The sequence below is a fragment of the Cygnus olor genome, chromosome 8, assembly GCF_009769625.2.
Source record: "Cygnus olor isolate bCygOlo1 chromosome 8, bCygOlo1.pri.v2, whole genome shotgun sequence".
NCBI classification, from domain to species: Eukaryota; Metazoa; Chordata; class Aves; order Anseriformes; family Anatidae; genus Cygnus; species Cygnus olor.
This window is the reverse complement of record NC_049176.1, coordinates 26,728,810-26,755,592: the sequence shown is the minus strand read 5'-3', so window position 1 is coordinate 26,755,592 and position 26,783 is coordinate 26,728,810. Positions and strand designations below refer to the sequence as shown.

At 38.5% G+C, this 26,783-nt stretch overlaps 2 protein-coding genes across 4 annotated transcripts; one reads left to right on the top strand and one right to left on the bottom strand.

Moving 5' to 3' along the window:
- Positions 1-20,742, bottom strand: SCP2 (sterol carrier protein 2). Of its 2 annotated transcripts, none has more exons than XM_040565461.1 (16): positions 20,557-20,717; positions 19,130-19,184; positions 18,486-18,557; positions 17,266-17,397; positions 16,743-16,807; positions 15,607-15,733; positions 14,683-14,746; positions 14,356-14,442; positions 13,887-14,037; positions 13,009-13,156; positions 10,169-10,276; positions 7,827-7,980; positions 5,163-5,256; positions 4,478-4,607; positions 3,113-3,192; positions 1-526 (listed from the first exon to the last, which is right to left on the bottom strand). In XM_040565461.1, the coding sequence occupies exons 1-16, from the start codon at positions 20,596-20,598 to the stop codon at positions 488-490; spliced, it is 1,548 nt and encodes a 515-aa protein (XP_040421395.1). In that variant the 5' UTR covers positions 20,599-20,717; the 3' UTR covers positions 1-487. The 2 variants fall into 2 exon arrangements, with proteins under 2 accessions (XP_040421395.1, XP_040421396.1); XM_040565462.1 differs by lacking the exon at positions 1-526 and adding an exon at positions 1,612-2,511 and having other exon boundaries at positions 20,557-20,742.
- Positions 20,736-26,783, top strand: ECHDC2 (enoyl-CoA hydratase domain containing 2). 2 transcript variants are annotated; one of them, XM_040565467.1, is made up of 10 exons: positions 20,736-20,902; positions 21,713-21,780; positions 22,384-22,471; positions 23,013-23,099; positions 23,678-23,770; positions 24,325-24,381; positions 24,779-24,966; positions 25,391-25,441; positions 25,750-25,797; positions 26,459-26,783. In XM_040565467.1, the coding sequence occupies exons 1-10, from the start codon at positions 20,782-20,784 to the stop codon at positions 26,534-26,536; spliced, it is 879 nt and encodes a 292-aa protein (XP_040421401.1). In that variant the 5' UTR covers positions 20,736-20,781; the 3' UTR covers positions 26,537-26,783. The 2 variants fall into 2 exon arrangements, with proteins under 2 accessions (XP_040421401.1, XP_040421402.1); XM_040565468.1 differs by lacking the exon at positions 20,736-20,902 and adding an exon at positions 21,040-21,178.

Here is a 26,783-nt window from a genome sequence, read left to right as displayed (position 1 = left end):
GTTGAGATAGCTTTATTAATTAAACACAAGTCATGTCTGTGCTCAGAATTGTTGTAAAAGTTGGTTCTTAGCTTGCGTAACAGTGCAAGCTGAACAGACGTCAAAAGGAAGGCAAATCTTGCTGATGAAAGGCTGTATATTCAACTCTGCGCAGAGGAACAAATTGTTTTCAGTATGGCAATAGCACTGCAATCCTGCAATGCCTCTTCATTTTAGCCTACAAGCTAAATGGCTAAAATGTAGGAACAGTAGTGGTTGCTTTAACAAATGTTATGTTGTGGAGAGTTTGTTTGAGGCTTGACTCCTCCTGCCTACTACAATCCTTTAGGTAAGTCAATAAAGAAGCGTGCAACAGGAAACCTGATTCACACGACCTGACTTTAAAGTTTTCTATGGAGAAAGGACACATCTGTCCTATTCAGTACCGAGCTAATGCCTTGGAAAAGGAGATGAGTAGTGAGGTGATACAAGCTGATTCATCCGTATGTTAAGGAACAAGTACGAGAGCTCCAGGCAAGTCTGTACACTGACAGAAAAAAAAAAAAAAAAGAAGTTGAAATTCAGGATAAATAAAGCAATGCACATGGAATGAAAAAAAAAAAAAAAGTCCCAGCTTCACAGTGCAGAAGTAAGCAATGAAGAAAATGAGAGACCTTAGTTATAAAGGAAGGATCTATAAAAAAGTCAGCTCAAAAACTAGTAGTGGTCAGAAAAACAAATGACAAGAAACATAAAAGGAGAAAAAGCATCACTGCTCTTGCATCTTGAAAGCTTTTTAACATGAGACAATTAGAATGTGATGTACGGAAAGGATACATGTGTGGCCAAAAGTTTACAAGGGGCTCTCCACAAGGCACAGTTAAATAGACTTTTATCTTCTTTAAGCTGTGAAGCCTGAAAGGGATAGGGCAAGGCTAAAAACCAGGAGTGTCATGAAGTTGTTCACTGTTTCTTCCAGGAAAACAACAACAAAAAAAACAACCACTTAAGAGTTGTAAAATAAAACCATAATGTGAAAGGTAAATAAATAAATAAATTTGACTTGGAATAACCTGTAGGCAAGCTACGGAAATTCTTGACACATGCTAAGAAGCTGTCAAGGACTTTAAGAGACTGGATGAATCAACGAAAGAGCTATCCACCAAGGACTTTACATACTGACACACCACTTCTGGCTCAGATCTGTGAGCTGAAAAAAAAATCACTGGCAGTGAGCAGTGTATTCTGGGTAGAGATGTTTAGGCCGTCTTAATGTTCTTTCCAAGGCCTCAACAGGCAGAAAATATAATGGGCTAGATGGATTTTGGTCTGATTCGGTATAGCCATTCTTACTGTTCAGAAATCTGACTGTTAAGCATCCACACCAGATAAGCAGAAAGACTGGCCTGAGTCATCTCATTTTCATTATGAGGGAAGTAAAAGTTCCTCAGTCCTGTCCCACGTATGTGAGGTGTACATAACGGACAGTTTACAGTTTAGGGAGTATCTACGGAGAGTAGCCGAGCAAGGAAAAAAAAATAACTATGGGAGCCCTTAGCAATGATCCGCACCAAATACTCAATATATGAACATGACATCTGTTTATAAATCCAAGGAAGAGATACACAGGAGAACAGGAAAAGTATATTTAATTTTCAATTAAACTTCCAACCAGAATACATTTTCCCAAAACAAAAGTTAAAGCTTTTACATTACTGATAAGAAATTCATAATGATCAACACCAGATTTTCCCAGGAGAAAACAGGTAAATATTGGTTACATTCCCTTTCTGCTCTCCTAGCAAACCGTATCTTTACTCAGGGCTAAGTATAATCAAATGCTACGAATCTCAAAGCAACATTCTAGTTGCTACCTAATTTTGGGTAGTTTTGTTTTAATTCCAAAGTCATAATAAGAAAAGTATTTTATAGCAAATTCATAAAGCCTATTCTAAAAAAATGTTGTTGGAGATCCCCTTTATAAGGCCATTTTAATTTAAGCAGCAGCAAATTTGTTAGAATGTGAGTCTGAAAGCATTTGCATGACCTGCTATTAGTCTTTTTAAAATGCAACTTTAATTGATTTGTCAAACTATCTGTAACCTTCCTCACTCTCTTCCCAACTAACCTGAACAACAATAAGCAGCCTCATTCAACTCTAAGTTTTTATAAAAATTTTTTTACAGATTAAAACAAAAATGTTGTTTCCATGATACCCACCACATACCATTTGCAAGAGTTAGTGCCTCAAGCTTAGCCTAAAAATCTTTGCCATATACAAACTGACGGAATTGATTAAGAGAATTAAGGTCTCTAACCAAAGAATTTAGGTGAGAGAGGTCCAATCAAGCCCAGCCTTTGCCATATTGTCAATGTCTAGTTTCATTCTAATCTGTTGTCAAGAGTATCAAGTACTGACTGTTTACTTTAGCAAGCTCAAAGTTTAGCTTTGCCTGGCTGAAGTTGTAGGTTCTGAAGTTTCATCGCCATGCCCATGTTCCCAGAAACCTTCAATTTACCTTGAAAGAAAGCCTAAAAAAAAAAATAAAATTCTATGAAATGCAACAGAACATGTTACCCCAAAAATCCCCCTCCCCAATCTTATAGGCTATTATATATGTGCAGGTCTTGGCCTGCAGTATTATAATTCTAACAGTTGTAGCAGACATCTCATCTTATTGTACAATTCTATCTTCTGACACTGAAAGGTCAAATAATAACCTTAGAAAGTTTATGTTTGTGATACCTAAAGAGAATAAATTTGGTAATGGCATTTTTCTTGCATTATCAGATAGCGGTCCAAACAGAGGGCTGACATTCCTCCTTTCTGAAGTCACACTGCAAACACTAGCTTCCCCCTTTCTGTGCAAAGCAAGCACTATTATATCTGCTTCTGGATTACGCGAAGGATGTCTGAGACAATACTTGTTCAGAAGAGTAGAAACTGCTGAAGTCAGGTTTATCGAGAGAAGCAAAGACTGATTTATTCAGAGAGTCAAGAACTTTCCCTTTTTCATATCAGCCATGGCAGTTTTGGAAGAGCGGATTTATTTTTAAAAAATTAAACTTAAATATACTCAAAAAAGCCCCCCAAATATCAGTACTATTATCCCTTCATCTTTACTATACTTACTGTCTGAGGATTCATTTTGCCAGTCATCAGAGCTAACAGATCAGCGTCAGCCATTGTGATTGTACAATCTGCCTTCTTATCTGTAAGACAGAGTTGACAATGAAGATTCAAACTAAGAAACAGAATAGTAACACAAACTACAACTCCCTGAACAATCTGTTGATGCTACGGTTCAGCACTATGGTATATCAAGTACCTACAGGTAAGGGCCATTAAAAAGTATGAGGAAGAGGTCATCTACTAGCCAACAGACACCTGTGGCACCTTGCAGCACAGACCATCCCAACACTGAAGAAAGATGGACCTTTCTGAAAGGTGCTAAGCGAGTTTATTCATTACAAATAAAAAATAAAAATCTTGTAATCAGATAATGTTAATTACAGGTGTTCACAGTCATCTTAAGTTTTATCAAGCTTAAATTTTCTAGCATTAAGATCATCTCAGAATAAATGTGTTTTCCCCTGTGACACACAGTGACGATATTTATCACTGACATTTCATGCATTTCCTGCCCTGTCCTTCAGTGGGAATGTGCATTCTAGACAATTGCATCTGAACTAATTCAAATCCAGAAGCTTCTGGCATCTTCTTACCAGAAATGAGCTTGAAAAGGTATTTTAGAAGCTCAGATGTAAGTATTAATACATGTAACAATGGGCTAAAATCCGCACCCAGCTTTTCCCACATTTTTAATTAAAAGCTTTATGATGAAGGTTCATGGATATGTAAGATTCTGAGGACAAACTGTTGTCTTTGTCTTTTTATTTACAGTTTATTAATAGGATGCAGGTATTAAACAAGACACTTTCACGGCAAGCGTTCAAATCGTCTGTTCCCAATACTTTTAATGGAAACCCACCAGTCCTTGGGTTTTATTTATGTCTGCCTTTTTTAAGATGGAACTTGAAGTTTATGTCAGCTAGTGCAGTATTGAAATCCGCCATTTTATTGCTTAACTAGCTGCTGAAGAGAAGTAACTGGACTAGATAGACCAGCCTACCACCTACGGGAGTCTCCAACAAAGCACCTGAAAAAAACAGGTACAAATCACATTTCTGGCCCAAATTTTATGAGAAACAAAAAAAAAGTTTTGGTTTTGTATTCTAGTTCTTGCAGGAGTCATGTGACACATCTGTCTGGAGCCTCTAAGAAAATACACAACTAACCAAACAGAATTCACAGTAGAACAGATTTAAATCTTTATCTTAAAGGTCACGGATTAGAAGTATTGGAAATAAGAAAACTTTAAAATTAAGGTAACCCCAGTTTTGTTCAAGGTCACTACAGCTTTAGCAGAGTATGAATTGATAATCTTTACATTCATTTCATGTGTTCTCTGCAGTGATATAATAAAATAGCACTGACCTGAATTAACTGCCACAGAGCCTTTTCCATTTTTCACGTCTACTACCCAAGTTGCTTCTTTTCCACCAGGACCATCTTTTATTTTGAAGGCAAAGACACCACCAATTTTCTTGACAAATTGCTCTCCTTCCTGTAATGACCACATAACGTGCGCATTATTCATTTTCTTCAAAGGAATTTAAAAAATAGAAACAGAGAATACTTTAAAAAAATCTTTACTCTTTCTACTAACAAAAATACTTGTTTCCCTCTACTAGGCTTCATTTGAACATTTAAGGAAAAAAAAACACGTATTATCCATCTCTATTAAAATCTGTCAAACAAACAAACAAGTGTCTTAACAGTCTTGTCTTGCTGTAGGTCTCACAAAATGCAATCTCTTCTTTTAATCACACTTACAAAGCAAGCAAGAGACACCAAACTTGTGTTAGTTAGCAAGCTCTTCGCATGACCTAAACGTGCCTTCGCTGAAATACTCTTATATAGTTAGGAGCTGTCTGAAAGAAATCCTTTATAATCATGGTACAGAAGATAAAGATTTTGGACAGTGAAGATTAAAGTTGTACTATTTGTTTCAACACGAAGTACTAAGAAAGTGACTTATGCCACTGTATTTCCTTCTGGTTTTGCACATGTTCTGTCATAAATTAAAAAGGTATTACAGGTAAAAGTAGTAGTCAAATACCTCTTCGAGCTTCTTTTCAATCTCTTTGAAGACCAAATGTGACTTAAATCCATCAACAGCTGCACTGAGAGGCACAGCTGCAACACGACCAGTGCTGAAATGCAAAAAAAAAAAAAAATTTATGTATCTTTAATCATATTTTCAACACCTTCAAATTACTGTGAATAGGCCTAACACCACTGTGAACAGCCACACTGCAACAGTTCAAGCAATACAGAGAAACTACATCTTATCTAAGCGAAGCTTACTTTCTGATGGGCTAGACAGTCTGCATTACAATCACTTCAACTATCAGCCAACTCCATTGCCATGCTGTGTGTGAAGACAGAAACAGAATATGCAACATCTCAAGAACTATTTTCTTTTTTTTTTTTTTTTTGACAACACAAAGTCCTTTAAGAAATGCATCCAGAAGTTTAGCTGTCATACTTCCTGAAGTGGTCCTCCTTTCTGACATCTTACTTAGTAACTACTTTTGGTCAAATTATTTCAAAGTCTTATTAAAAAAAAATAAGGTTAAAGTAACAGAATCACTTATGAAATGTTGCTAGCACTTATCTGTGTGGTACTAAGAGTGAAGTATCCTTGTAGGTGTTTGCTAGGTCAGCAATAGTAGGCACTGTGTCATTTGAGGACAATGCACAATTTTGCTAATAAACTAAGGTTGTAGTAACGGGATGTAAAACTGGAAGGTATCAACAAAAAAGCAGATTTAAATTTTAAGACCGGATCCAAAATGAATCAAGTTCTGCTATCATTTACCGTGATATAAATTCTTGGCAACTCCTACTAAAGCCACTAATTACACGCTAGATCTCAATCTAATGATTAGGTCTGTGAGCACTGTTGTAGAAAAAAATTGTATGAAATATCTTCATAACCATAAAATGCCACCACCTTTCCCTTACTTACGCAATGCCCAACATTCAGTTACATAAGTGGGGTATGAACAGATCAGCTGCACTGTTTCATTCCAAAGTCTTTTGTACATTAGTGCAACTCCCTGTGCCAGGTATTTCCCGCATACAAAGCCTTTGGGAGAACTGAAGATTTTTAAGCCTCATAATGTAAGAGACATTATTATTGCTAAGATTTCTCTGCACTGAAGAGTTAAGAAAATTCTCAATACTGATGAAGGTCAAGTCACCTGTAGTATGTAACACAATTTCTTCAAGAGAAACATCATCTATACACGCAAAGCTTTTCCTGACTGACAGGAAGGTGCTACTACTTTCAGTATCTCAAGGTTAATGGTGTACATACAGCAACAGATTCCCTGTTCTGTAGAAGTTTTTTGTTTTTTTTTTTTTAAATGATAAAGCTCAATGCAATGGAAAAAAGTGTACTAACTACAACATCTCCCTTCTGGCTTAAAACCGTATACCAACACCCACTCACATTTTGTAAGCATGTTTGAAAAGACCCCATGAGCAAACGCAAGTTTTCCCCTATCACGCACATCTTCTCACATGGCCTATCCTCTTGCAGACTAAGGAAGTGTCAGGATTAGAGCTTCTGACACTACACTACAAAAAGCTACTTGATGCAGCCCCTCAAAGTTCAATTGCTGCTCTCGTCACCTACTCCACAGACTACACTGTCACATCCCAGGAACTATCCAGCTAAAACAGACATTAAAAACATGAGTTGGGAGGGGAATATTTTTTTCTGGAAGCCCACCATGATACATTTTACCACTCACTGTTTTTTAGAAAAAGTGTAAAATATTGGTATTAAGCTTTAAAACCTCAAACAAAATATCCACAAATAGTAGCTCCATTTTTCTAAACAATGTGCACAGTGAAAATGCAAAGGAAACTCTATGTTAAAAAAGTCTCTCATAAAATGTTGGTATACTTATAAAATTTTGTATTTTCTCTCAATTCCTGCCCATCTTAGCATACAATTAGAGCAGATTGTGAGAGAGCTTCATAGCAGCGTTCTCCTCTCCCTCTGAAGCAGGCTATAATTGCAAATAAAAATACTTTTGCCAGAAGTAGATGAATAATATGCCTTAATTTTAACAGGTACTTAGAATACCCTGTGTAACACCTACAGGGAAGACTCAATTCGTCATGAAGTCAGACCAGTAACAATTTCAGCAGTGAAAGAATTGGATCACTCTATTCTGACAGATGCTGCACTTTTTTTTTTTTTTTCGACAAGGCCTTAGATTCAATTAATTCCTTCAAATCCTGTTTCGTTCTTAGAAGGGTGGTTTGGGGGTTATTTTCGTTTTTTTATTTTTTCCTCCGAACATTAGATTTGTCCTTAATTTAAGGCAGAGAAAATCATGCAGGCCAGAAATGGGACATTTTGCTCTTTTTAGCCCATGAAGCTCACCCTGCGCACTGTCTGTCAGGCACTAACTCACAATCTCTGCCTACAGCTGCGGCGCTGCGGGTCCCTAACAGCTCCAGCTCTTCCTGTGAAGGAACAGCTTTCCTTCACAGCTCTTCCTTGCGGGGAGAGCAACGATAACCCTTAAACAAATCTGGGGTGGATACGCGAACATTTGGAGACCTCGGGACAGAAAGGCGACGCTGCCTTACACCCCCACGGAGGCCTCGGTTTCGAGGCCAGCCCCGACCTCCGCAGCTCGGCCGGGTCTCGCTTGTCCCCCCCTTCCCCGGGGCGGTGCAGGGGGCCGGGGCCGGGTCTCACCTGCGGGCCGGGGGGAAGCCCATGCCGTACAGCGTGACCACCGCCGCGCCGCCCAGGCCCAGGTTGTGCTGCAGCGCCACCTTCGCCCCCGGCACCTGCCTCCTGCCGGCCAGGCCGCGCAGCTGCCAGCAGAGTTCGGCGCACTGCGCCAGGCCTGAAAGATGGAGCACAGAGCGCGTCGCCGCCCCGCCGCCATCTTCCCGGCGGGGAGCGGCCCCTGAGGGGAGCGCTGCCCGCCTCAGTGCGGCTCCGGCGGTGCTGTGGAGAAAAGTGCTGTTTACACGCGCACACACACGAGCAATGCAGCTGGGTGGGCTCCAGCGTAACGTTCAGGCTACGCGCCTCTCACTCCTCTACCTGACCTCCATCCCTCACAGGAGTATCTTCTGGGCTGTCAGTGCGAGCTGTCTTAAAAATAATTATCAAGCACAACTCAGCACTGACTTTTGAATCTCCAAGAAATAAACGCGTGACAGCCATACCTATTTCAAGGCAGATACATCTGCTACTACATCGTTACAGCAATGCTCTAATATCTACCCCAAGTACCTCAGAAGCATGCATTGAGCTCGCCTCGCCATCGTGGCATGCATCTCGGAGTAGAAATTTGAATTCATGTGCTAAATCTAACAAAAAAAATGTGACAAGATCTTCTGAAAACCTTTTTTTTTTCCTCCCGCACTACAAATGCCTACTATTAAAAATGCCCATAACAAGTTAGCACTATACTACAACAGAAGAAAGAATCTTAGAATACACAATTGTGATTAAAATTACTGCTGGACCAAGCTCATTAATGTAAGGAAGTAACACTAACTGGTATGCTCCATGAACTTCCTTCCCTAATAAGATATTAAATGAATACATGCAGTATGATTTGAGAATGTGAAGTCTTTAGAGCTCAGCTAACTAGAAAGATTATTTTGGGAGGCTGAAAACAAACATGAATTCCTTTTCACTAGTCTTGATTTCAAGGTTACATTTACCTTTTGCTTCCCTCTACCATTCCATCAGCCATTTCTGCAATTCTCATCCAGTTCACATTTCTTCCCCCTTAGCATCCACAGAACCCTGTCCCTTCCCATAGGCAACTACATAGTCCTTTGGGCAAGACAGGCAGAACCTGCATTTTATGCACTGAATTTTACACATTGCCAAGTTAAACATTATGGAAGGGATGAGTAAGAAGTTTTATAATTCCAGTCATTTATGAGAGTTAGCAGGTTCCATACACGCACTCTTAGCTTCAAGGAGAGAACGTGTACCATGGGACATCCTGCCCTGGAGTGGTTTGGAAAATTAAGATGACTTGTATGACCTCTGATTAGCATATAGCTATCCTCAAGACTGATTTATAGTGACATTAAGCTGACTGCCTGTAGACATGTAATTTTCTGCATTTTAATGGCTTTCCCCCTCAATCCATTGAAATAGAGAGAAGCACAAATACCAGTAATTGCCTCTACATTTATCATTGTAGAAATGACAAAAAATTAACACATACCTAGGAATGGAATTCTTATATCTAGTTACAGATTCCAGTTAAATGAGAACACGGGTATATTCTTCTTCCAACATTTCCTAATACTCCCCCCCAAATTAACTAGGGATTATCTAGATATTACAGCTATTTAGGCCAAGGTTTGTTGTTTTTCAAGGTTTCTTCTCCAGCTTTCTGCCATCTAATCATTTGCAAGCAAAGAAGGTGAATTATCCTCACAAATCCAAACGTTATTCAAGAGGCATTTCATGGAAGCAAGCACAGATAGCTTAAAAAAGCATAGATAGAAAAAAAAAAAAAAAAAAAAGGAAAACTTATGTTGCTGGGAAACAGAGACTAACAGTGAACTTCTGTTGTAATAACATCAGATAAATATTTTGACATCCAAGACTTCACAGAAATAGCTTTATTACAGCTAACAATGGTACAAGCTATTCAAACGTGATAACTATCTCCAAAATCTGAATTTTAAAGGATGACTACGTATGAAAATAGTTATTGAAACTACAATCATCAGAAGTTGTACCATTAAGCAATTATTTAGAGAAAAAAAAAAGCTGTTTTGTAGGTTGCTTTAATACCAACAGAAAAACAGCTCTATCAAATTACACAAGTATTAATGATCTAATTCACACTCCAAGTCTTTTGGTTTGAGCAACCCCGCATGGTCAACCTGCCCTAACGCTTGCTTTAGTCACAAATGAGAATCAACTCCAGAGCTCCTCCTAATCTCATCAAGTCCTCATTTTTTTCATACAAATACAAGTGGGAACCATCTGCCTGGTCAAGAACAGTATCTCATATCTTAATGGTATGACTAAATGAAGTATTTTTGCATTACCTGTAGCACCAAGTGGATGTCCCTTTGAAATCAAGCCACCACTAGGATTAACAACCCATTTTCCTCCGTAAGTATTGTCTCCTCTGTCAATCAGTTCACATGCTTTTCCTAGAGAACCGTATTTTTAAAAGGAAGAAACAGTATTTATAAAAGAAAAATGTTCATTATTTTATAAAAATTGTTTTTCAATTCTACTGGCACTAAGCAAAGATGCTGCAAATACTTTCTGTCAGTCAATAGGAAGTACAGATACCACAGATTTTACAAAGGGTAGACTGAAATTTGCCAAACATTAACGAGACTTGTTGACACTACTGGAGAAAGCATGTGGATTCCACAGTAATGTGGAAAAGAATTAAAATGGCTAGTATCTGATGGCTTTTTTTAATTAGCAGTTCAACTGTTTTACTGTTATACAGTAGTATGATAGAATCAACACAATGAAGCTATTCATTGCTTTATTAATGAAACTACAATGACCATTATGTTTTTTGTAAAAGAAATGCTAATTGTAATTTGCAACTGCTGTTAATATATTTTTGATTTATCTCCAACAGAGATTACTTGCAAGATTATCATCAACACTGGAGAGCTCATGCTTACAAAGATTCGTCTGGGTACCATCCCACTTCACAAAACATTAAGTGCTACATTTTAATTTGCAAAATCACCCATATTTGGATTAAGCCACTTCCTGCCAACCTGCCCCTTGAATTCTCAGTTAAGCAAACATGACACCTAATTGTTCATGGCCCTCAGAAATAAACTAAGCTAGACCATGGGTCTAGCAGTAATTTCTTGGGCAATGTCCAACCCCATTAATACCAAAGGCAACTACATCATATGAAGATATAATGCAAATTTGAAGTGGTCAATGATCCTAGTGGAATGCTGTCCTGGGAGCACTGCTCTAAGTACTTTTTGTTTCTTAGATTTTGGTTAAGGGGAAAAAAAATAAAGTAGGGATACTTTTCAAATTAAATTAATTTTATAGCAAGTTTGTATTTTGGTTTACTAACTTTAGTTCTTTGTTCTTTCTTCCTCTACCTCAGCTTCACATACCTTAACATATATAAGGGTAAGATAGTGGGTGTCTGACATAGGTTGCCTGATCAGGGAGAACAAGAAAATGAGGCCTGCTACAGACTGACAGGAGCAACCTTATGTTTCTAGGCTCTGAGCCTCTTGGGGGACCTCTACTACCCTAGTATCTGCTGGAGGAACAACACAGCCAGGCAGAAGCAGGGAGCGAAGTGACAACTTTGTCACACAAGTGTCCTGCTGGGCACAATGCTGAACATGACCCAACAACGTGCCCTTGCCACAATGAAAGCTAACTGTATCTTGGGCTGCATTAAAACATTAATATACCAAACAAAATAATCACCAAATAATCACTCATATGAGTAATACTTAGAATTACTTAGCATCCAGCCTATTAGTTCCCAATCCTTCAGCAGAAAGTTCTCCCCTTAACTAGTTCCTTGGTCTTTTATTCCTGTACCAGCTTCTTCAACCTACTTGATTAATGTCAAAGTCTTAAAAAAAACAAAACAAAACAACAAACAAACTGCTGCATTTCCTGTATTTACAACATACTTCTGCCCTTAAATGAGAATGTCAGGTTAATCTTGCACATCTAAATCCACAATGTAATTTATACCATTCCATTAATCTCTAAGTCTAATTAGTCTGTCCTTCCAAGGTAAGTTTCACACACTTTGAGGTCAGACATACTGAAAGTTGGAGAGAATTGCACTATTAAATAGTTACCAATTTACCATACACAATACTCATCAGTCAAATAGACAAGAACCATTAGAATTATACTGCATCTTTGATTAAAGGAATTAAGCTAAAATGCTTAAAGTGTATTTAATAATGTCAATAATTTTCCATATTACTGAAGATACCATAAAAATACAGCAAAGAAGGCAGTAAAGAGTAAGCATCCAAGGGCAAGCATTAGAAGACTTACAAACACATAAAAGAAACTTTCCTGAAGATCTAAGTTCTTTCATTGAGAGTGCTCAGAGTTAATGCAACACACCATCTAGTGACAGTATATGATATTTTCTTAAATCGCTTAAAAACAAATTGAAGAAAGACTGCATCAGATTATTATCTATGCAACACATGAATAATTTGGTATTTGAATAAATACTGAGGTAGCAGTGCAATGCATTATTTGAAATCAAAACCTCTTAAACTGAAAACTTCATTAGTTTGACTTATATGCATAAAATTAATTTCCATTACACTAATTTAGACAGAAGAACATTATTATATAGTTCATTTTAGAACCTCTGCCAACAACTCTCTGTATTTTCAAAGACAAAGATGTTTTCAAGATTTTTAAAAGACAAAGTCAGGTAACTTGTTTAGGCTCTCTATAGGTAATTCTTGTTTATTTTTAATCTTCCTCAAAAGGAAATACAAAGATGGGTGGAAATTTCAGGGTAAATAAGAACATATCCCTGAAAAAGGTTGTAATTCTGAGAAAGATTAGAGTTCTTAATCTTCTTGTCCTGCTTGCTTAGAAGAGCCACTCTTGCACAAGCTAGCCATATGATTTTGTACAGCTGTCCAACACTTTAATCTGCCTTGTGTACTTCTCTAGAAGTCACAGTAATTTGTTAAATGAACTCTACGGTTTATTGGTCTTCTTTATGTTACTACATTGCTAGCTTGCTTTTTCCTCTTAGGAAGTTAGCAGTAAGATATTCAAATATATAAGATGTCTAGTGTACAACTCAAAGTTCTAATTATAAGAAGAGGCTAAAAAGATATTTTTAAACTGTCCATTTTATTGAAACAATGATCTTCACTGATGCTATTACCTTCTGGACAGAGTCCAAGAGCTTCATAGGTAATGAGCTCATTAACTGAGAAACAGTCATGGAGTTCAATCACATCAACATCAGTAGGTTGTACTCCTGCTTTTTCAAAACATTTTTCTGCAGCTTTTTTAGTCATATCATAACCAACCTGCAAGCAGAAGAAATCATAAGTTAAAATATCATTAAAGAAGTAATTGATTCCATTTCTATGCTTAATTTTTTATGTGCCTCTATTTATCCTGTAAGTGAAAATAACCTGTCACAGATGGCATTCTAATGTGCTTTAATGGATCTTATATCATAGCCTTTAATTTCCGTATAGTAGGAACTATATAGAAAGAAATAACATATTCTAAATGAGTTGGTGGCGTGCAGAAACTTTTCTGCAGGCATTTCGTTTATTTTCTCAACCTTGCTTACTAGCCAAATTGCTCCTTTGCATGACTTTGTCTCAAGTGGGTATTCTAATGGTTTGACTTACATCCAATTATTTTGGTCAGTTTGCTGTGGGATTTAAATTTTGCAGTTCAAGTCATTCTGCTTAAATAATTGTGACTATACATGACATGTTATTTCAGCTCCAATACAGCACAGACATAAGTAAAATAGGTTCACATGAGACAAACTACATTTCCTTCTGTTCAAACTGTTAATAGGTAGCCTCTAAATAATTTTAAACTAGATTTTAAATACATATAGATTTCTTACTGCTATTCCATAACTGTACTGTTTGTCCACTCCACCTGTCCAAATGAGTCTTTTTACATCAATTATAACTTGTTTGCTTACTGACATGGAAATGTATACAGGATCATTAGGACTCTCAGGTACTAAAAAGAAAATTCTAAACATCACAGAAGATAGGATTGTATACCTACCATCTTCAAACAACTCTTCTCTTCAAATGTGCTTGGATAATCAGTAACCATCACCTGGGCTAGAATTTCCACAGCTTGAGACTGTAAATTATGCTCTTTCACAAACTCCTCATTAGCCAGAATTGCAGCTGCAGCACCATTTGTTGTTGGACTAATTGAAAGGAAAATAATGTCATCATTCTAAATTATTAATGTCAGTCTTCCATAGAAGTACATTTGAAAACAAAGAAAAATATTTTGGCTGATGCCACTGAAACTATGAATTTCAGGAGTGTTTGCAGTAAACGTTCCATTTTTAATGCTACTTCAGTAATATTTATACAACATTTGAACACTATGACATCTAAAAAGTAGAAAATATTTAAAATGATCTGTAACTTTTGATTTAGAAGTAAACAAACTTACTTAAAAAGGTGTGCATTTGTCAGAATATTAAGATTTATTTCACAATGCTAAGTCCTCTCCTTACCAACACTGTAAGACAGTCAAGTAATCAAAAATTTTGCGAGAATGCAGAACTTCATCTAACGTATACTCCTCTTGGAACTGGGAATACCTACAAAAAAAAAAAAAGATGCTATTTTTAGTTTCAGTATAACCCTTAATATATCATCAGGCAACTGTACAGCTGTTTTTGCTAAATACAAGATATAGGATAAAGACTTTATTCTGGGTATAATTCCCGTTCTATAATAAAGAATATATTCAGCTAGGTATTTCTAAAATAATATCCAATTTTACATGAATTTTGTAGCAGCAACATATGCTTAATATTGAGGTGGAGTACTTTACTCACGGGTTGTTGGTTGAATGACTATGATTCTTGCATGCAATTTTTGCAAAGTATTCTGGATTTGTCCCTGGAAGGAGAAAGCAAGCTGTGTTGAAATACCTGGTTTACACACACAGTGCTATCATAACTTTTTAAATATTGTATTAGTGTCATAAGAATTTGACCTTCACAAGCATTTTTACAAGAGACTCAGTGTATTGAAACTTTCTTTAAAACTCAACAAGGTGTAAAAACTAGATAAAGACTACTAATACTGATTAAGTTTTAGCTAACAGAACATCCTACTTGGATATTTAACACTCACTAACCTAACATAGAGAAAATAAGCACGTTTTATTTGAGGTATTACTATATTGCTGGAACTTGAACACTCATTTTCATAGCAGAACAAAACAGCTGTGTTGAAATATTGGACTCCTAATTTTTTTCCATAAACTAGCCTAAACATACTTAACAGACTGGGCATGCTACCTGGGAGGCAATTCCCTTTCCTGGTAAGAGTGTTAAGAAACGACAGTGGAAACGGCCTAATCCGATATATTTGATCAAACACTCAAAAGTTTTTGTAACAAAATTCAGTCACAAGCCTACCTACCCATCCTAAGACAGAAGGACAGAATGCAGGAAGTTATGCAATCATACTGCACAGACCTTCCAGAAGCACGAGCAATACCATTAAGGTAACTAGCAGACACTCTATCACAGGCTTAATTTTATTTCCCAATTGTATTGTTTGCCTACCCCTCACCTACTTTTCTGCAGACAACCCTACATCCAGTACAACTATGCAGCTGTAGCGCTCATGTAAAAGAGAGAACACTGAATGCTCTTTTTCTTTTTTTTATGAAATTGTAGTGATAAAATTGCAATGAAATTTTAAATCACTTCATTAGAAGATGATAATGGAAAAATATATTTTGTCAATACCGTATTTCTCCATATGTTCTTTGCCAGCATTTGCAAACATCTGAGGTGCTACTGGAGCACTTGCTAAGCCATATTTATCTATCATGATTTCCAAATGTTTGTCCAGTGGATTAGTTCTGTCCGTAAACTAAAAAGAAGAAAAACAGTTAAAAAGCAAGTCATAATTTCCTCATGTTTACAACATCCCCACAAAAGTGCCATGGATTTCAAGCAAAATAGAGTTGTTTTTTTTTTAATATTTTAACAATTCCACTGGACTATATGTTGCACTTCAGCAATATGTTTTGAAGCTTTCATGATATCCCAACTGTGAGAGTAAACAAGCAGAAAACGATTAGCATTGTCATCATGACACTGATTTGTGGCAAGGACCACCACTATCTGATTTCTATCACTGTTTTCAAAAGAGGACTTTGGGTATTTTTCACCTCAACTTAAAACTCTTATAGTTAACATAATCCCAAATTATAAAATTAATACTTCATTTTCAATCGAAGCTTAGATGAACTACTGTAAAGCATGTTAAAGTTAACTCTGACTCATTTCAATTAGTTGTTTAATTTAACATTTCTCACCCAAACGTCTGCATAGATTATCGGATTTCATAGTTCTGTACTTAAATGAGATATGGACTTGCCATAAGGCAAAACACAAGCCCCATACTTCTCCAATAAAAACAAGGAAGAGACAGAAAGAAAGGTTTACTGAAGCCCTAAGTTTTGGAGAAAGCATGTTAATTAGTCAACTGAGTAAGCATCAAGCCAAAAGTCTCGGATTCTTTCTTTAATTTGCTCTGTCATTTTGAGAAAGATGCATCAAATGCTCAACGCTTCAGTATTCTACCTGGTATTTTCATTATTTCCTATTAACCCCAACTTAAAAATATCTTTACAAAGTACTAAAAGCCTGACAGACTACATAAAATTAGTTCTAAAACATACAAAATTTGCATATCTGAGCTGTAATCAGTCATAAAACTCATTACAAGTTTCTGTGATTCAAAAAAACAAAGGTTTCTTCTAATTATCTACAGCAACATGTTAAAGTGGCTGATATTTATAAGGATGTCACAGAGAATTAAGAGGTGTTTTCCGTCTACTAATGCAGTGAAATGTATAAAGTTTTCAGACACTTACACCTGCAGGAATGGATCCTTTTGCCATTTTCTCAAAGCCAAGTGCCAGAACACAATCTGCCAAACCTTAAAATAAAAATTTTTGGCTATTTGAAACACAACTCAGATGTAAATGACAATAGGTACTATCAGTTATCTCATTACAATAAATATCTATAAACATCTACCAGCTGTTCTTTCTCCCTTCTTAATTTTTAAAACCAAGTCAAGTTGGAGTGGGAATGGCATTGATACAAAAACATTGATACTGAAGATTAAGAGATCACTAGAGGGTTTGGGGTTATTTTTGAACAGTTCTCCACAGTTTGAGAGCAGTTACCTTAAATGATCAAGCACTTATGCCTCTGTCACAAGTACTAGAATAATCACTCCACATGTTACTGCACGTTTTGTTATAGAAGAATAAGGAATTAAGTGCAAGAAAGTATTAAAACCAACAAAGGAACTGCAGAAACAGAAGGAACAACTTGTATTTGTATAAGTAAAAAGTATGAATTACTGGGCTCTAGAGCAGAATAACTCACCTCCCTCTACCAGTTGTCTGGCCATGAACAAAGCCGTAGATCCAGTAGCACAGTTGTTGTGAACATTAATGATAGGAATGCCAGTTAAACCCAAAGCGTGGTAGATGGCCCGTTGTCCACAGGTCGAGTCACCTTTATACAGAGACATAACATAAAATAAGGTACATACTCAAGCTTCATTAGCTAAAAGAAATCCCACTACATGTATACAATGCTACTGGTTAAACTGTAAACTTGAAATTTTGAACGGTCATCTTGAGCCTTTCTTAAGTATGCACAGTGCAAGAGCCTTAGAAACAAGATGGAAATCATCAGACCTTAAAAACAGAAGTTTGTCCTGCTTCTGCAGAAACTGGTTGTGAATCAACTGAAAGTAATGGGACTGGACAGAAGGGTCGCAGAGGCATGACTCGGAAGCTGCTGCAGGTGTCACAACTAATTAACCCTACTTCAGTTACCGTAGTACAGCCATTAACAGAGAAACAGGAAGAAAATAAATGGAAAACTCTCTCCTGTATAGGTATGTGGACACCCCACTTTTGTCTACATCAGCTGTGAAGCATTAATTTGTAGCCATACTGATGTATATACTCTCAACAGGCTAACATGATACATTAACTCATGGTTATGTTTTTAATGTATCCCTGGGATTAAAACAGTTATGAATCTCACAGAGCAGAACTTAGCTATATCACTTAGAGTTAAGCCCCATCGTCTTCTATGCTCTTGGGCTGAAAGTACAATGACACAGCTGATCCCCAAAATAACCCTTAAACTCAAGAGCACTGGATAAACAAACATACCCACTCTACTGTACAGACTCAACGCTCAAATAAGAATTAAAACTATATTACAGTTTTCAAGCCTATTGCCATGAACAGTACAATACGTAATTTTTTCATCAGTTGAATAAATATACCACCTGACCTTGCGGATAGAGCTACTTGTATAAAACATATTTGCAAGACAGTTTTTTGGAATTCTTATGACCAGCAACTAGGACTGCAAATTCCACAAATAAACAGATATAGATCTATGCTTATTAAAAATAATGATAATTTAGAAAAAAAAAAACAACTCATGTTTCAGACAGTTCTACAAATTGACATGTGATTAAATATTATTATTTGAAAGTGATGGGATCCCCCGTACTTCATCCACACAAATGTAGATAACAAAGTCTTACAGAGGCCATATCCCAACCAAAAGATGTTACTCACCATAAACATAACCCACACATGCCTGCTTCACTGCTGAATAGGGAATCCCAGCATCAGCTAAAGCCTTCTGGCCTAAAAAAGTTTAGAAGTTGGGAAGGGAAGAAAAAAAAAAAAAAAGAGTTAAAAAAAAAAAAAGCAGCTACCACAAACTAGGCTTGCTTGTTATGACTAGTATGCACAATTCATGCATCTACATAAAAAACAGAGGTGTAAAAATACTTTACTGTATCATGTGAATGGTTAAAAAAGTCCTGCATCTTAACTCTCTTTAGGACAGTCTTGCAGTATTTTGAGTTCCAAGCAAGCTCCTTTACCAGAAAATGCTATCTAATCCATTCTGTATTTATCTGCTCCCAACGAAAATACATTTCAGTAGTACAGACAGATATGAAATGATCTAAGTGTCCAATTCAATCTTAAGCTATCCTTTTAACTTTAATACTGGAAGACAGTGATTTTAAGAGGTCAGTTACAGATTTTGTCAGTGTTCCTTATTACCAGTTTTAGATTTGCTTTTTGTATGTATCTACTTACTAAACAGTTGTTCTTTCTTATGTATAATAATAAGATTAACTTTAAGACTTAAAATATGCGCCAGCAGTCAAACCAAATGTGTTGTTTATTTTATTTTATTATTAAATTACCTGCCTCCTTAGCCAGGTCAGGGTAATCAAGGCTCTTCTCACTAGGCTTTGCAAACTGACAAGAAAAAAAAAACACAGAACAAATCACAATGAAATTTAATACATCCTTTGCTCAAGTTGGTATGTTTAAAAGCTATATAGGTAACTCAGGAATAGGTTTGTGAACAGATTAAAAAAAATGCAGACAATTTAAGTGACCCAAAAGTGCATCCACAAAATCTGCACAATCCCCAGGCGTGACTGCCAAGACCCTGCTGTGACGTAAAAAAAAATATCATAGTCCAAGTTTATGGAAGCAGAAGACCATTTCTGCTTAGTCTTAAAGAAGATTCAGACTTGTACGTCGATGGACAATAATGCTGGCCAAAGCCTGTGGATGGGACAGAGGACAACTGCCATCTTCACTGAAGCATTACAACCCATGACTTTATCTTCTCAAAAGCGTTGATAAATACTTCCTTCTACTTTATTTTGCTCTACTCCTATTCACAATACTTATTCTTTACACTGAACTTAATTCCTCATAAGCCTCCCTTCCAAGCCTTACTCCACTTTGCTACGAATTTGAACATTGGACTTTGCCCCTCACGGCTGGAGTCCACCAACACATTTGTTTTCTTTTTTATGTCATTTACAAAAGTGTCACTGCTCAAAAAAATCATCTACTTACAGCTCTACAAATTATTTGATGTTCGCTCATCGTAAAAAAATATGCTGTCTCCTTACACTTGCCTCCCCAGCCTCTGGGGACACTTAGCCATACTTTCTGCTGTGCTGCCTTTCCTTAACTCAGGCAGAGAACCTTCATGCCGAAGGTCGTGAGAAATGTCAGTCAGTGACTCATAAAGTCTGTACAAGACCTGTTTTAATGATGTTACCGGAGCTAACAAAGAGGTAAAAAAGAGCACTGACAACCCCTCAGATGCCCCTAACTGCTGTGACTCATTTCCAAAAACGAAGGGCATGGCCTGGGTGCCTGACAGCTGCATACGCAGCACCACTTTGTTCTGCGAGGTATGATCGTTTTAGCACATCACTCTTAGGTTTAACACTAGAGAAAGGCTACAATCCTAAAAGCCTTCATAATAAAACGCTTCAGGTGTAATATAGTCTGACAAGTTTTACCCTCCTCTTCCAAGCTAACATTCCTACCCGCACAGCAACAAAATAAAGGTTTCAAAGCTGTCAATTTTGCTGACTACCGCGGCAAATACCAGCGGTCCAGCTCCACCCGCCGAGCTAGGTTTTAGGGAAGCCCCTCAAGCAGCTGCTCGGCTTTGAAGGGCGCCAGGGACACCCGCTCCGGGCTCCCCTCAGACACGCTCCAGGAGGGAGCCTGAGGCAGGGGGGAGCCGCCGCCGAGCCAGGCCCCGCGGTGCGGTGCCGGTGCCGGGGCTGGGGCCGGGGCCGGTCGGGCAGCGCCGTACCTTGGTCATGCCAACGCCGACCACGAACACCCGGCGCTGCATCCTGGCGGCAGGACGGGCCCCGGCTTCCCTCACAGAGCCCCTGGTAGCGGCGGCAGCTGAACCGAGCGACGAAGCGTGACACCGCCACCGCCCCCTTCCCACCCCTTCCTCCTCACGGCGCAGCGCCGAGGGCTCGTCCCCTCGCTGCCCCGTCCCCGCCTCCGACCGGGGCCGAGTGGCGCCATGTTATGGCTGGGGCCGGGGAGGGCTGGGGGGCGGCTGCTGCTGCGCTGGGCCCGCGGCGGGTCCCCCGCGGCCGCCCCGCGGCGGGGCGCGGAGGTGCTGGTCGGCGGGGAGGGCGGCGGTGAGTGCGGGGGGAAGCGGGGCTGGGCCGGGGGCCGCCGACCGGCTGGCAGCGGGGTCCCCTCCGAGGTCCCCCCATGCCCCGGGGGGTGGCCGTGGCCCGCGGAGCCGGCGGGCAGCAGCACCCGCGAGTGAGGAAGGAGGCGGCCGCCTTCACAAAATGGTCGCAGCCCTGGAAACCCGCCCCGGAGCGCTCAGGTCCCAGTTTACAGAGCACAGGTGCAGGAGGCAGAGGTAGATGTGGTCCCGTGCTGCCGCCTGGACCTGGCAACTTTGGGTAAAGTCCTGCCCCCCGAGGGGCTCGTTAGCCGTAAACGAAACGGGGCTGCAATTCGCAAGCACTTCTGGAGCATGAACTGGGAGTTTGTGCTGCCCACATGCAAACAGCAATTAAAGGCGTTTTTTTTTTTCACTAAGGAGAAAATTGAACACAGTAAGACTGTAAATTAAAACCCGAGATAAGTAGTACTTAAACCAGAAACCTAATAGTTTTTTTTTCCATTCCTGCAGTGTTTCTAAGACATTTTTGGATGTCACATTCATTTTTTAAACACCTGCTTATTTGTATTATCTGTAATGCTATCAAATCTTGTTGTTGTCCTGCAACACTGGATTTCATAGGCAGTTTCTTGTCACTAATTTTCCTGGATTTTGCGGCACCTTCGCTTTTGAAATAATGGATGGCTTCAGAATATACTTACATGCGTTTTCAGGGAAGAGAAGATGCAGCATTTGCAGATATAGTTCCCAGTTGAATTACTGTGTCAGCATATTAAATGAAGTATAACTGAAATTGTCTCCTATTACTAAGGTATTGCTGAAATCCTAATGAACCGACCCCATGCGAGAAATTCATTGGGAAAAGTATTTGTAAATGAAGTGAGTATGGCCCTGGCCTGTAAATGTGTTTGGGATCATGATCGATAACTAAATGTGATAAGAATAATTGTGGGAAATCGAAAACAAAGACTTAGTCTCTTGCTGAAAGTCAGCAGAGACTGCATTTGGAAGAGGCAGATTGTCGTATGTCCATATTGCAGTAGCTTCAGAAGGGGAGCAGACACATACTGCCATTATTTAAGACAACTAACTCAGATTCAAGTTAATACCATCACTTGAGTAATTACAACAAAATTGTACTCATTGTCAGACTGTAGCAGAGCTTTGGCACTCTGCTCAAGGTTGATACTTTCCAGCGAGAGTCTGGCTTGTTCCTTGTCAGGCAGGAGAGTTTAAGGAACAGCAAGGGTTCATCTTGGACTGGCAGTGAAAAAGAGATGGGGAAAGCTGTTGTTCTGAGGCTGTCATGGAAGGATCCTGCTGGTTCCACATACGTGATTTCCAGGAAATTCCTGGCACCTGCAGAGGAATAAAAAGGGGGGAAAGGTTAAAAAGGCATATAGATTAGGAGCTTGCTATAATTTTGGTATATACATCTATGTGCTTAAAGTTTTTCTTTTGTTTGTACTCTTTCCCTCATAGCTTTTTAGCGCTCTGGAACAGCTCCGCTTTGATGAGAAAGTTCGTGTAGTGGTGTTCAAGAGTGAAGTGAAAGGCGTATTTTGTGCTGGTAGGTAACAGGTTCTGCAAACTACTATTAAAAAAATTGATGACTGCTAGGGTTGTGTGCTGATCAGACTGTGTAGAAAAGCAGCTGGAAATGAATGCTAAAAGAAAAACAGGTTAGCTTTTGAGTAGCAAGTAACACGTTCTCTCTTTTGCCTGTTCTCTCTGCTTCAGCGATGACGATGTGTGACAGTGAGCCACACAGGCTCTGTGGCTCACACCCTTTCCTCTCTGTGCTACCCTTTGTTTTCCATTTATAATCACCTTTAAGCCCAGGTACCTCAGGTATTGGAGTCCTTGTTTTCCAGTTTTGTGGATTAGGATCAGACATCAGTGTTCTTCTGAAATCTGTTCACAGCGCATACCCTAGCCACTGCTCCAACCCAAATATCTACATTCCAGAGCTTCCTATGACCTTACTTAACCAGAATACTGCATTTCAAGACTTCTGAAGTGGCCTCTCCTGAGGGGTGGCAGGAGGGAGTACAGTTCAGACATTTTTTCCCTGTTTGTGGATTCTTACCTTTTTCTCTCATGCAATTTAGGTGCGGACTTAAAGGAGCGTGCAAAGATGGATGATGCAGAAGTTGGACATTTTGTTAAAAGGCTGAGAAATCTAATGGATGAAATAGGTAAATGATTATCTCAATTGGAAAATTTTCTCCGACTGGCTCCTCAAGTGGCTCCAGCTTAGACCCGATACAAAGATCTGATTAGACCTAAATACCAACTATACTGCTGCCACTCCAAGGACAAGATTACATTTCAGTACTGACTTATCTATGATGAAGAGCAGTGCACAAACATACGTATAAGTATCTGCTTTTAACAAAGCATTATATATATAAAATTCCATGTAATCCTCGGGAAACAGTGCTAGACAAAATGGGTGATGTTGGTTGTCCCACTTTTAATATATACTCAAAAGCACTCCTGATACTGTGCTGACCCAAAAAACAAGGGACTTGGACCTCTGAATGTATTTGCGGAATGCCAGTTTTTTTATACCTGATATTTCCCACCCCTCACTTCTTGGGTCTCACTAGAGAAATACCAAAGTCAAATCTGACTGAGATACCAGTCAGAACAGCAGGACAGTCAGAATGGACAACTACTAAATGCTTTAGAATTTAGGCATTTAAAAAATTCCAGAAGTGAGTGCAGCAGAATTCTGGGAACAAAACTTTATAATCTGTATTGTCTTCTCTAGCTGCCCTGCCCGTACCCACAATTGCTGCAATAGATGGCTACGCATTGGGTGGTGGACTAGAAATGGCGTTAGCTTGTGACCTTCGAGTAGCAGGTTTGTGTGTTGCTTAATGTAGGGTTCTTCTTGTAATCGGTGACTATATTTTAAAGAGAGCATATGCTTGTGATAGCTGACTTACTAGAAGCCAGTAGGCTAAGAGAGGAACTTGCACAGTTCAGGAAATGAGTAGGCATTTGTCCAGATACTGTGACGTTTGGTTTCTATTGGGGAAGTAATTTCCTTGCATAAAAAATAAAGCCTATTTTTAGACAATATTACAATTCCTCCAGAAAACTATTAATGGGATTCAATAGTTCTTATGAAGTATTGCATCAGCACTCTGGTTAGATCTAACTTTTCCTACTTAAATCAGCTTGGAGCAAAAGCCTTTTTTTTTTTTTTTTTCTCTATTTCCATTCTTCCATCCGTTACATTTCATCTACTGTGGGCCCAAAGTTCTTTTTTCTATATAAAAATGCTCCATTAGGGGTAAGCAGCCATATTATACATCCCTCACCTGACTTGAGATGGACATTGATTAAGCAATTTCTAGCAACCTGGAAAAATTAACTAAACCCCATACTTTCTTTTTTGTTGTTATTAAATAGCTTCATCAGCTAAAATGGGCCTTATTGAGACCACAAGAGGGCTTCTTCCAGGAGCAGGTACCTGCATTATATATTCAGTCTTTTACTTACTCCGCTGTACAGCAAATATTTTGCTATTAGAGCACCTGAAGTGTGTTCTGTTTTGGTTTTGAGTTTAGATAACATCTTCTAGAGACCCAGGAGATCTCTGAATTCTGTTCCAAGTACTGTCTCTGACTTGCAGTCAATCTAGGAAAGTCCCTTTACTCTTTTTCCAACTTATCAAAATATTCACAAGGATGCTGAAGACTTTCAGATGCTTTGCAAATGTTGATATGTTCAGCAAGTAGTTGTTAAAAGAAATACATGATCCCTTTATTTTTCAGACTTCCTTGTTAACATAAAGGGACAAAATTCTGTTGCTTCTTTGGGCATTTCTAGAAATGGCAAACGGTGTTTTTGCTCTTGTCATAAGGTGGAACCCAGCGTCTACCCAGATGCGTTGGAGTAGGTCTTGCAAAGGAACTCATTTTCACGGGTAGACAAATTGATGGACAAGAAGCCTTCTCCATGGGATTAGTAAATCACGCAGTGCCCCAAAATGAGGAGGGAGATGCAGCTTACCAGAGAGCATTAACTTTGGCTAAAGAAATCCTTCCTCAGGTCAGTATGTTATTCTTATTGTCAATGCAAGGAAGTGATTTCTGCTTAAGAAAGAACAAACAACTGAAATTCCATTTTGTGAAATATTAAAGTCTTGGTACCTGAAAAAGTCTAATTCTGTCCTTTCTTGTGAATGCAGCTTCTGTAGGAACTTAGCATCCAGTTGCTTAACCCATAGGACAGCTTTACCTCCCAGACCCGCAGGACACATTGACAGCTTGCACTGTGTACATCTAATAACTGTAAATAATGCCAAATTGTATTTTAGAAGTACTTAACTAACTTACTGTAAATTGCTATAGATAAAAAACTCAATTGGAGGTAGGGTAAGTGCTACTACTATAACTACTGTTCAATTGCGAACCAATGTGGCTTCAATTATTTTAAAGTTTGTTGCTTTTTTTTGGTTTTGTTTTTAATAAAGGCTCCAATTGCTGTGAAAATGGGAAAACTGGCAATAAACAGAGGAATAGAGGTAATTTTTTTTTTTAAATACTGCGGTAAAGGAAGCAGATAAGCAGCTCTTTGAAATTACTACAGTAAAAACATTTACAACAGATAATCTAATAACTAACTGTAATAACTGTAATCCTTGTTTAAAAAAGGCATTTAGACCCTTTTCAGGGTTTTTTAAAGATTTGCTTTAAAGACAAAATTAATACAGGATTTTGTTCTACAGATTGTAGCACTCCAGTTCTAATATAGCAGTGACGTTTCATGCCAGTCACTAAAAATGAATGTTTGTTTTGAAGGTGTATCTCTTTCCTTCCCTCTCGTCTGCAGGTTGATATTGCATCAGGGATGGCCATTGAAGGAATGTGTTATGCCCAGGTAGGTTACCTTCAGACTGTGTGCCCAAAAAGAGTAATTACTGCACATTTTCTAAAGACAGATATTCCCAGCATCCTATTGTATTTTCTCCTCTACAACAGAAGACAGCTAAACAGCTAAATCTGAAGCTTTGAGAACTCAAGTGCAGTTCCAGATGTCTGTATTATATTGTTAACTGTTCATGCATAGCTGCCTCTCTCAGACTGCCTGAGACCAAAGTCCATCCTTAAATAAATAACCTTCAGTGGGAAGTAACTGTATAATCCTGCAGTTTCAGCAGTACATTAACTACAGTGTCAGTTTTACTAACAGTTTTCATCTTAAAATTAGATTCCTCGCATAGTTGTTCTTTCTGACAGGTTTTGAGAGCAGGTACCTTTCTCAATTAACCATTTATCTGCTGTACCTCAGGACTACTAAATGAATGGAAAACTTTTTCTGTGTAATTCTCTTGATTTCTGATCTTGTCTTGGACACGTTGCTTGTGATTTTACTACAACCTAGTCTCTTTATTTACCTAATTGCTTTTCTTTCAATGGTACATCTTGCAATCTGTAAAGGGTCTGAGACCACTACTGCCAAATTAATTTGTATTTTAAAATGACATTAAATTTGTCAAATACATGCTTTTTTTTTTTTTTTTTTTTTAAAAAAAACACAGAATATTCCCACAAGAGACCGTCAGGAAGGGATGGCTGCCTTCAAGGAGAAACGACCACCTCGGTTTATTGGCAAATAATGCTTCCTAGCTTCTCCCTTCCTACCTCCGCAACACCCCTCCACCCCCTTTTTTTAATGATAAAGTACGCAAGTAGGCATGAAGAGGGACCTGCTAATTTCTTGGGATTATTTTTATGACTGCAGTCTGTATACTTGGCTCCGTGCCCTGCACTGCATTTTTGAATACTCCACTGGATCATTTTGCTCTGAATACTCCACTGGATCATTTGCTCTTCTCAAATAAAGATTTAACTTTGTACATCTGA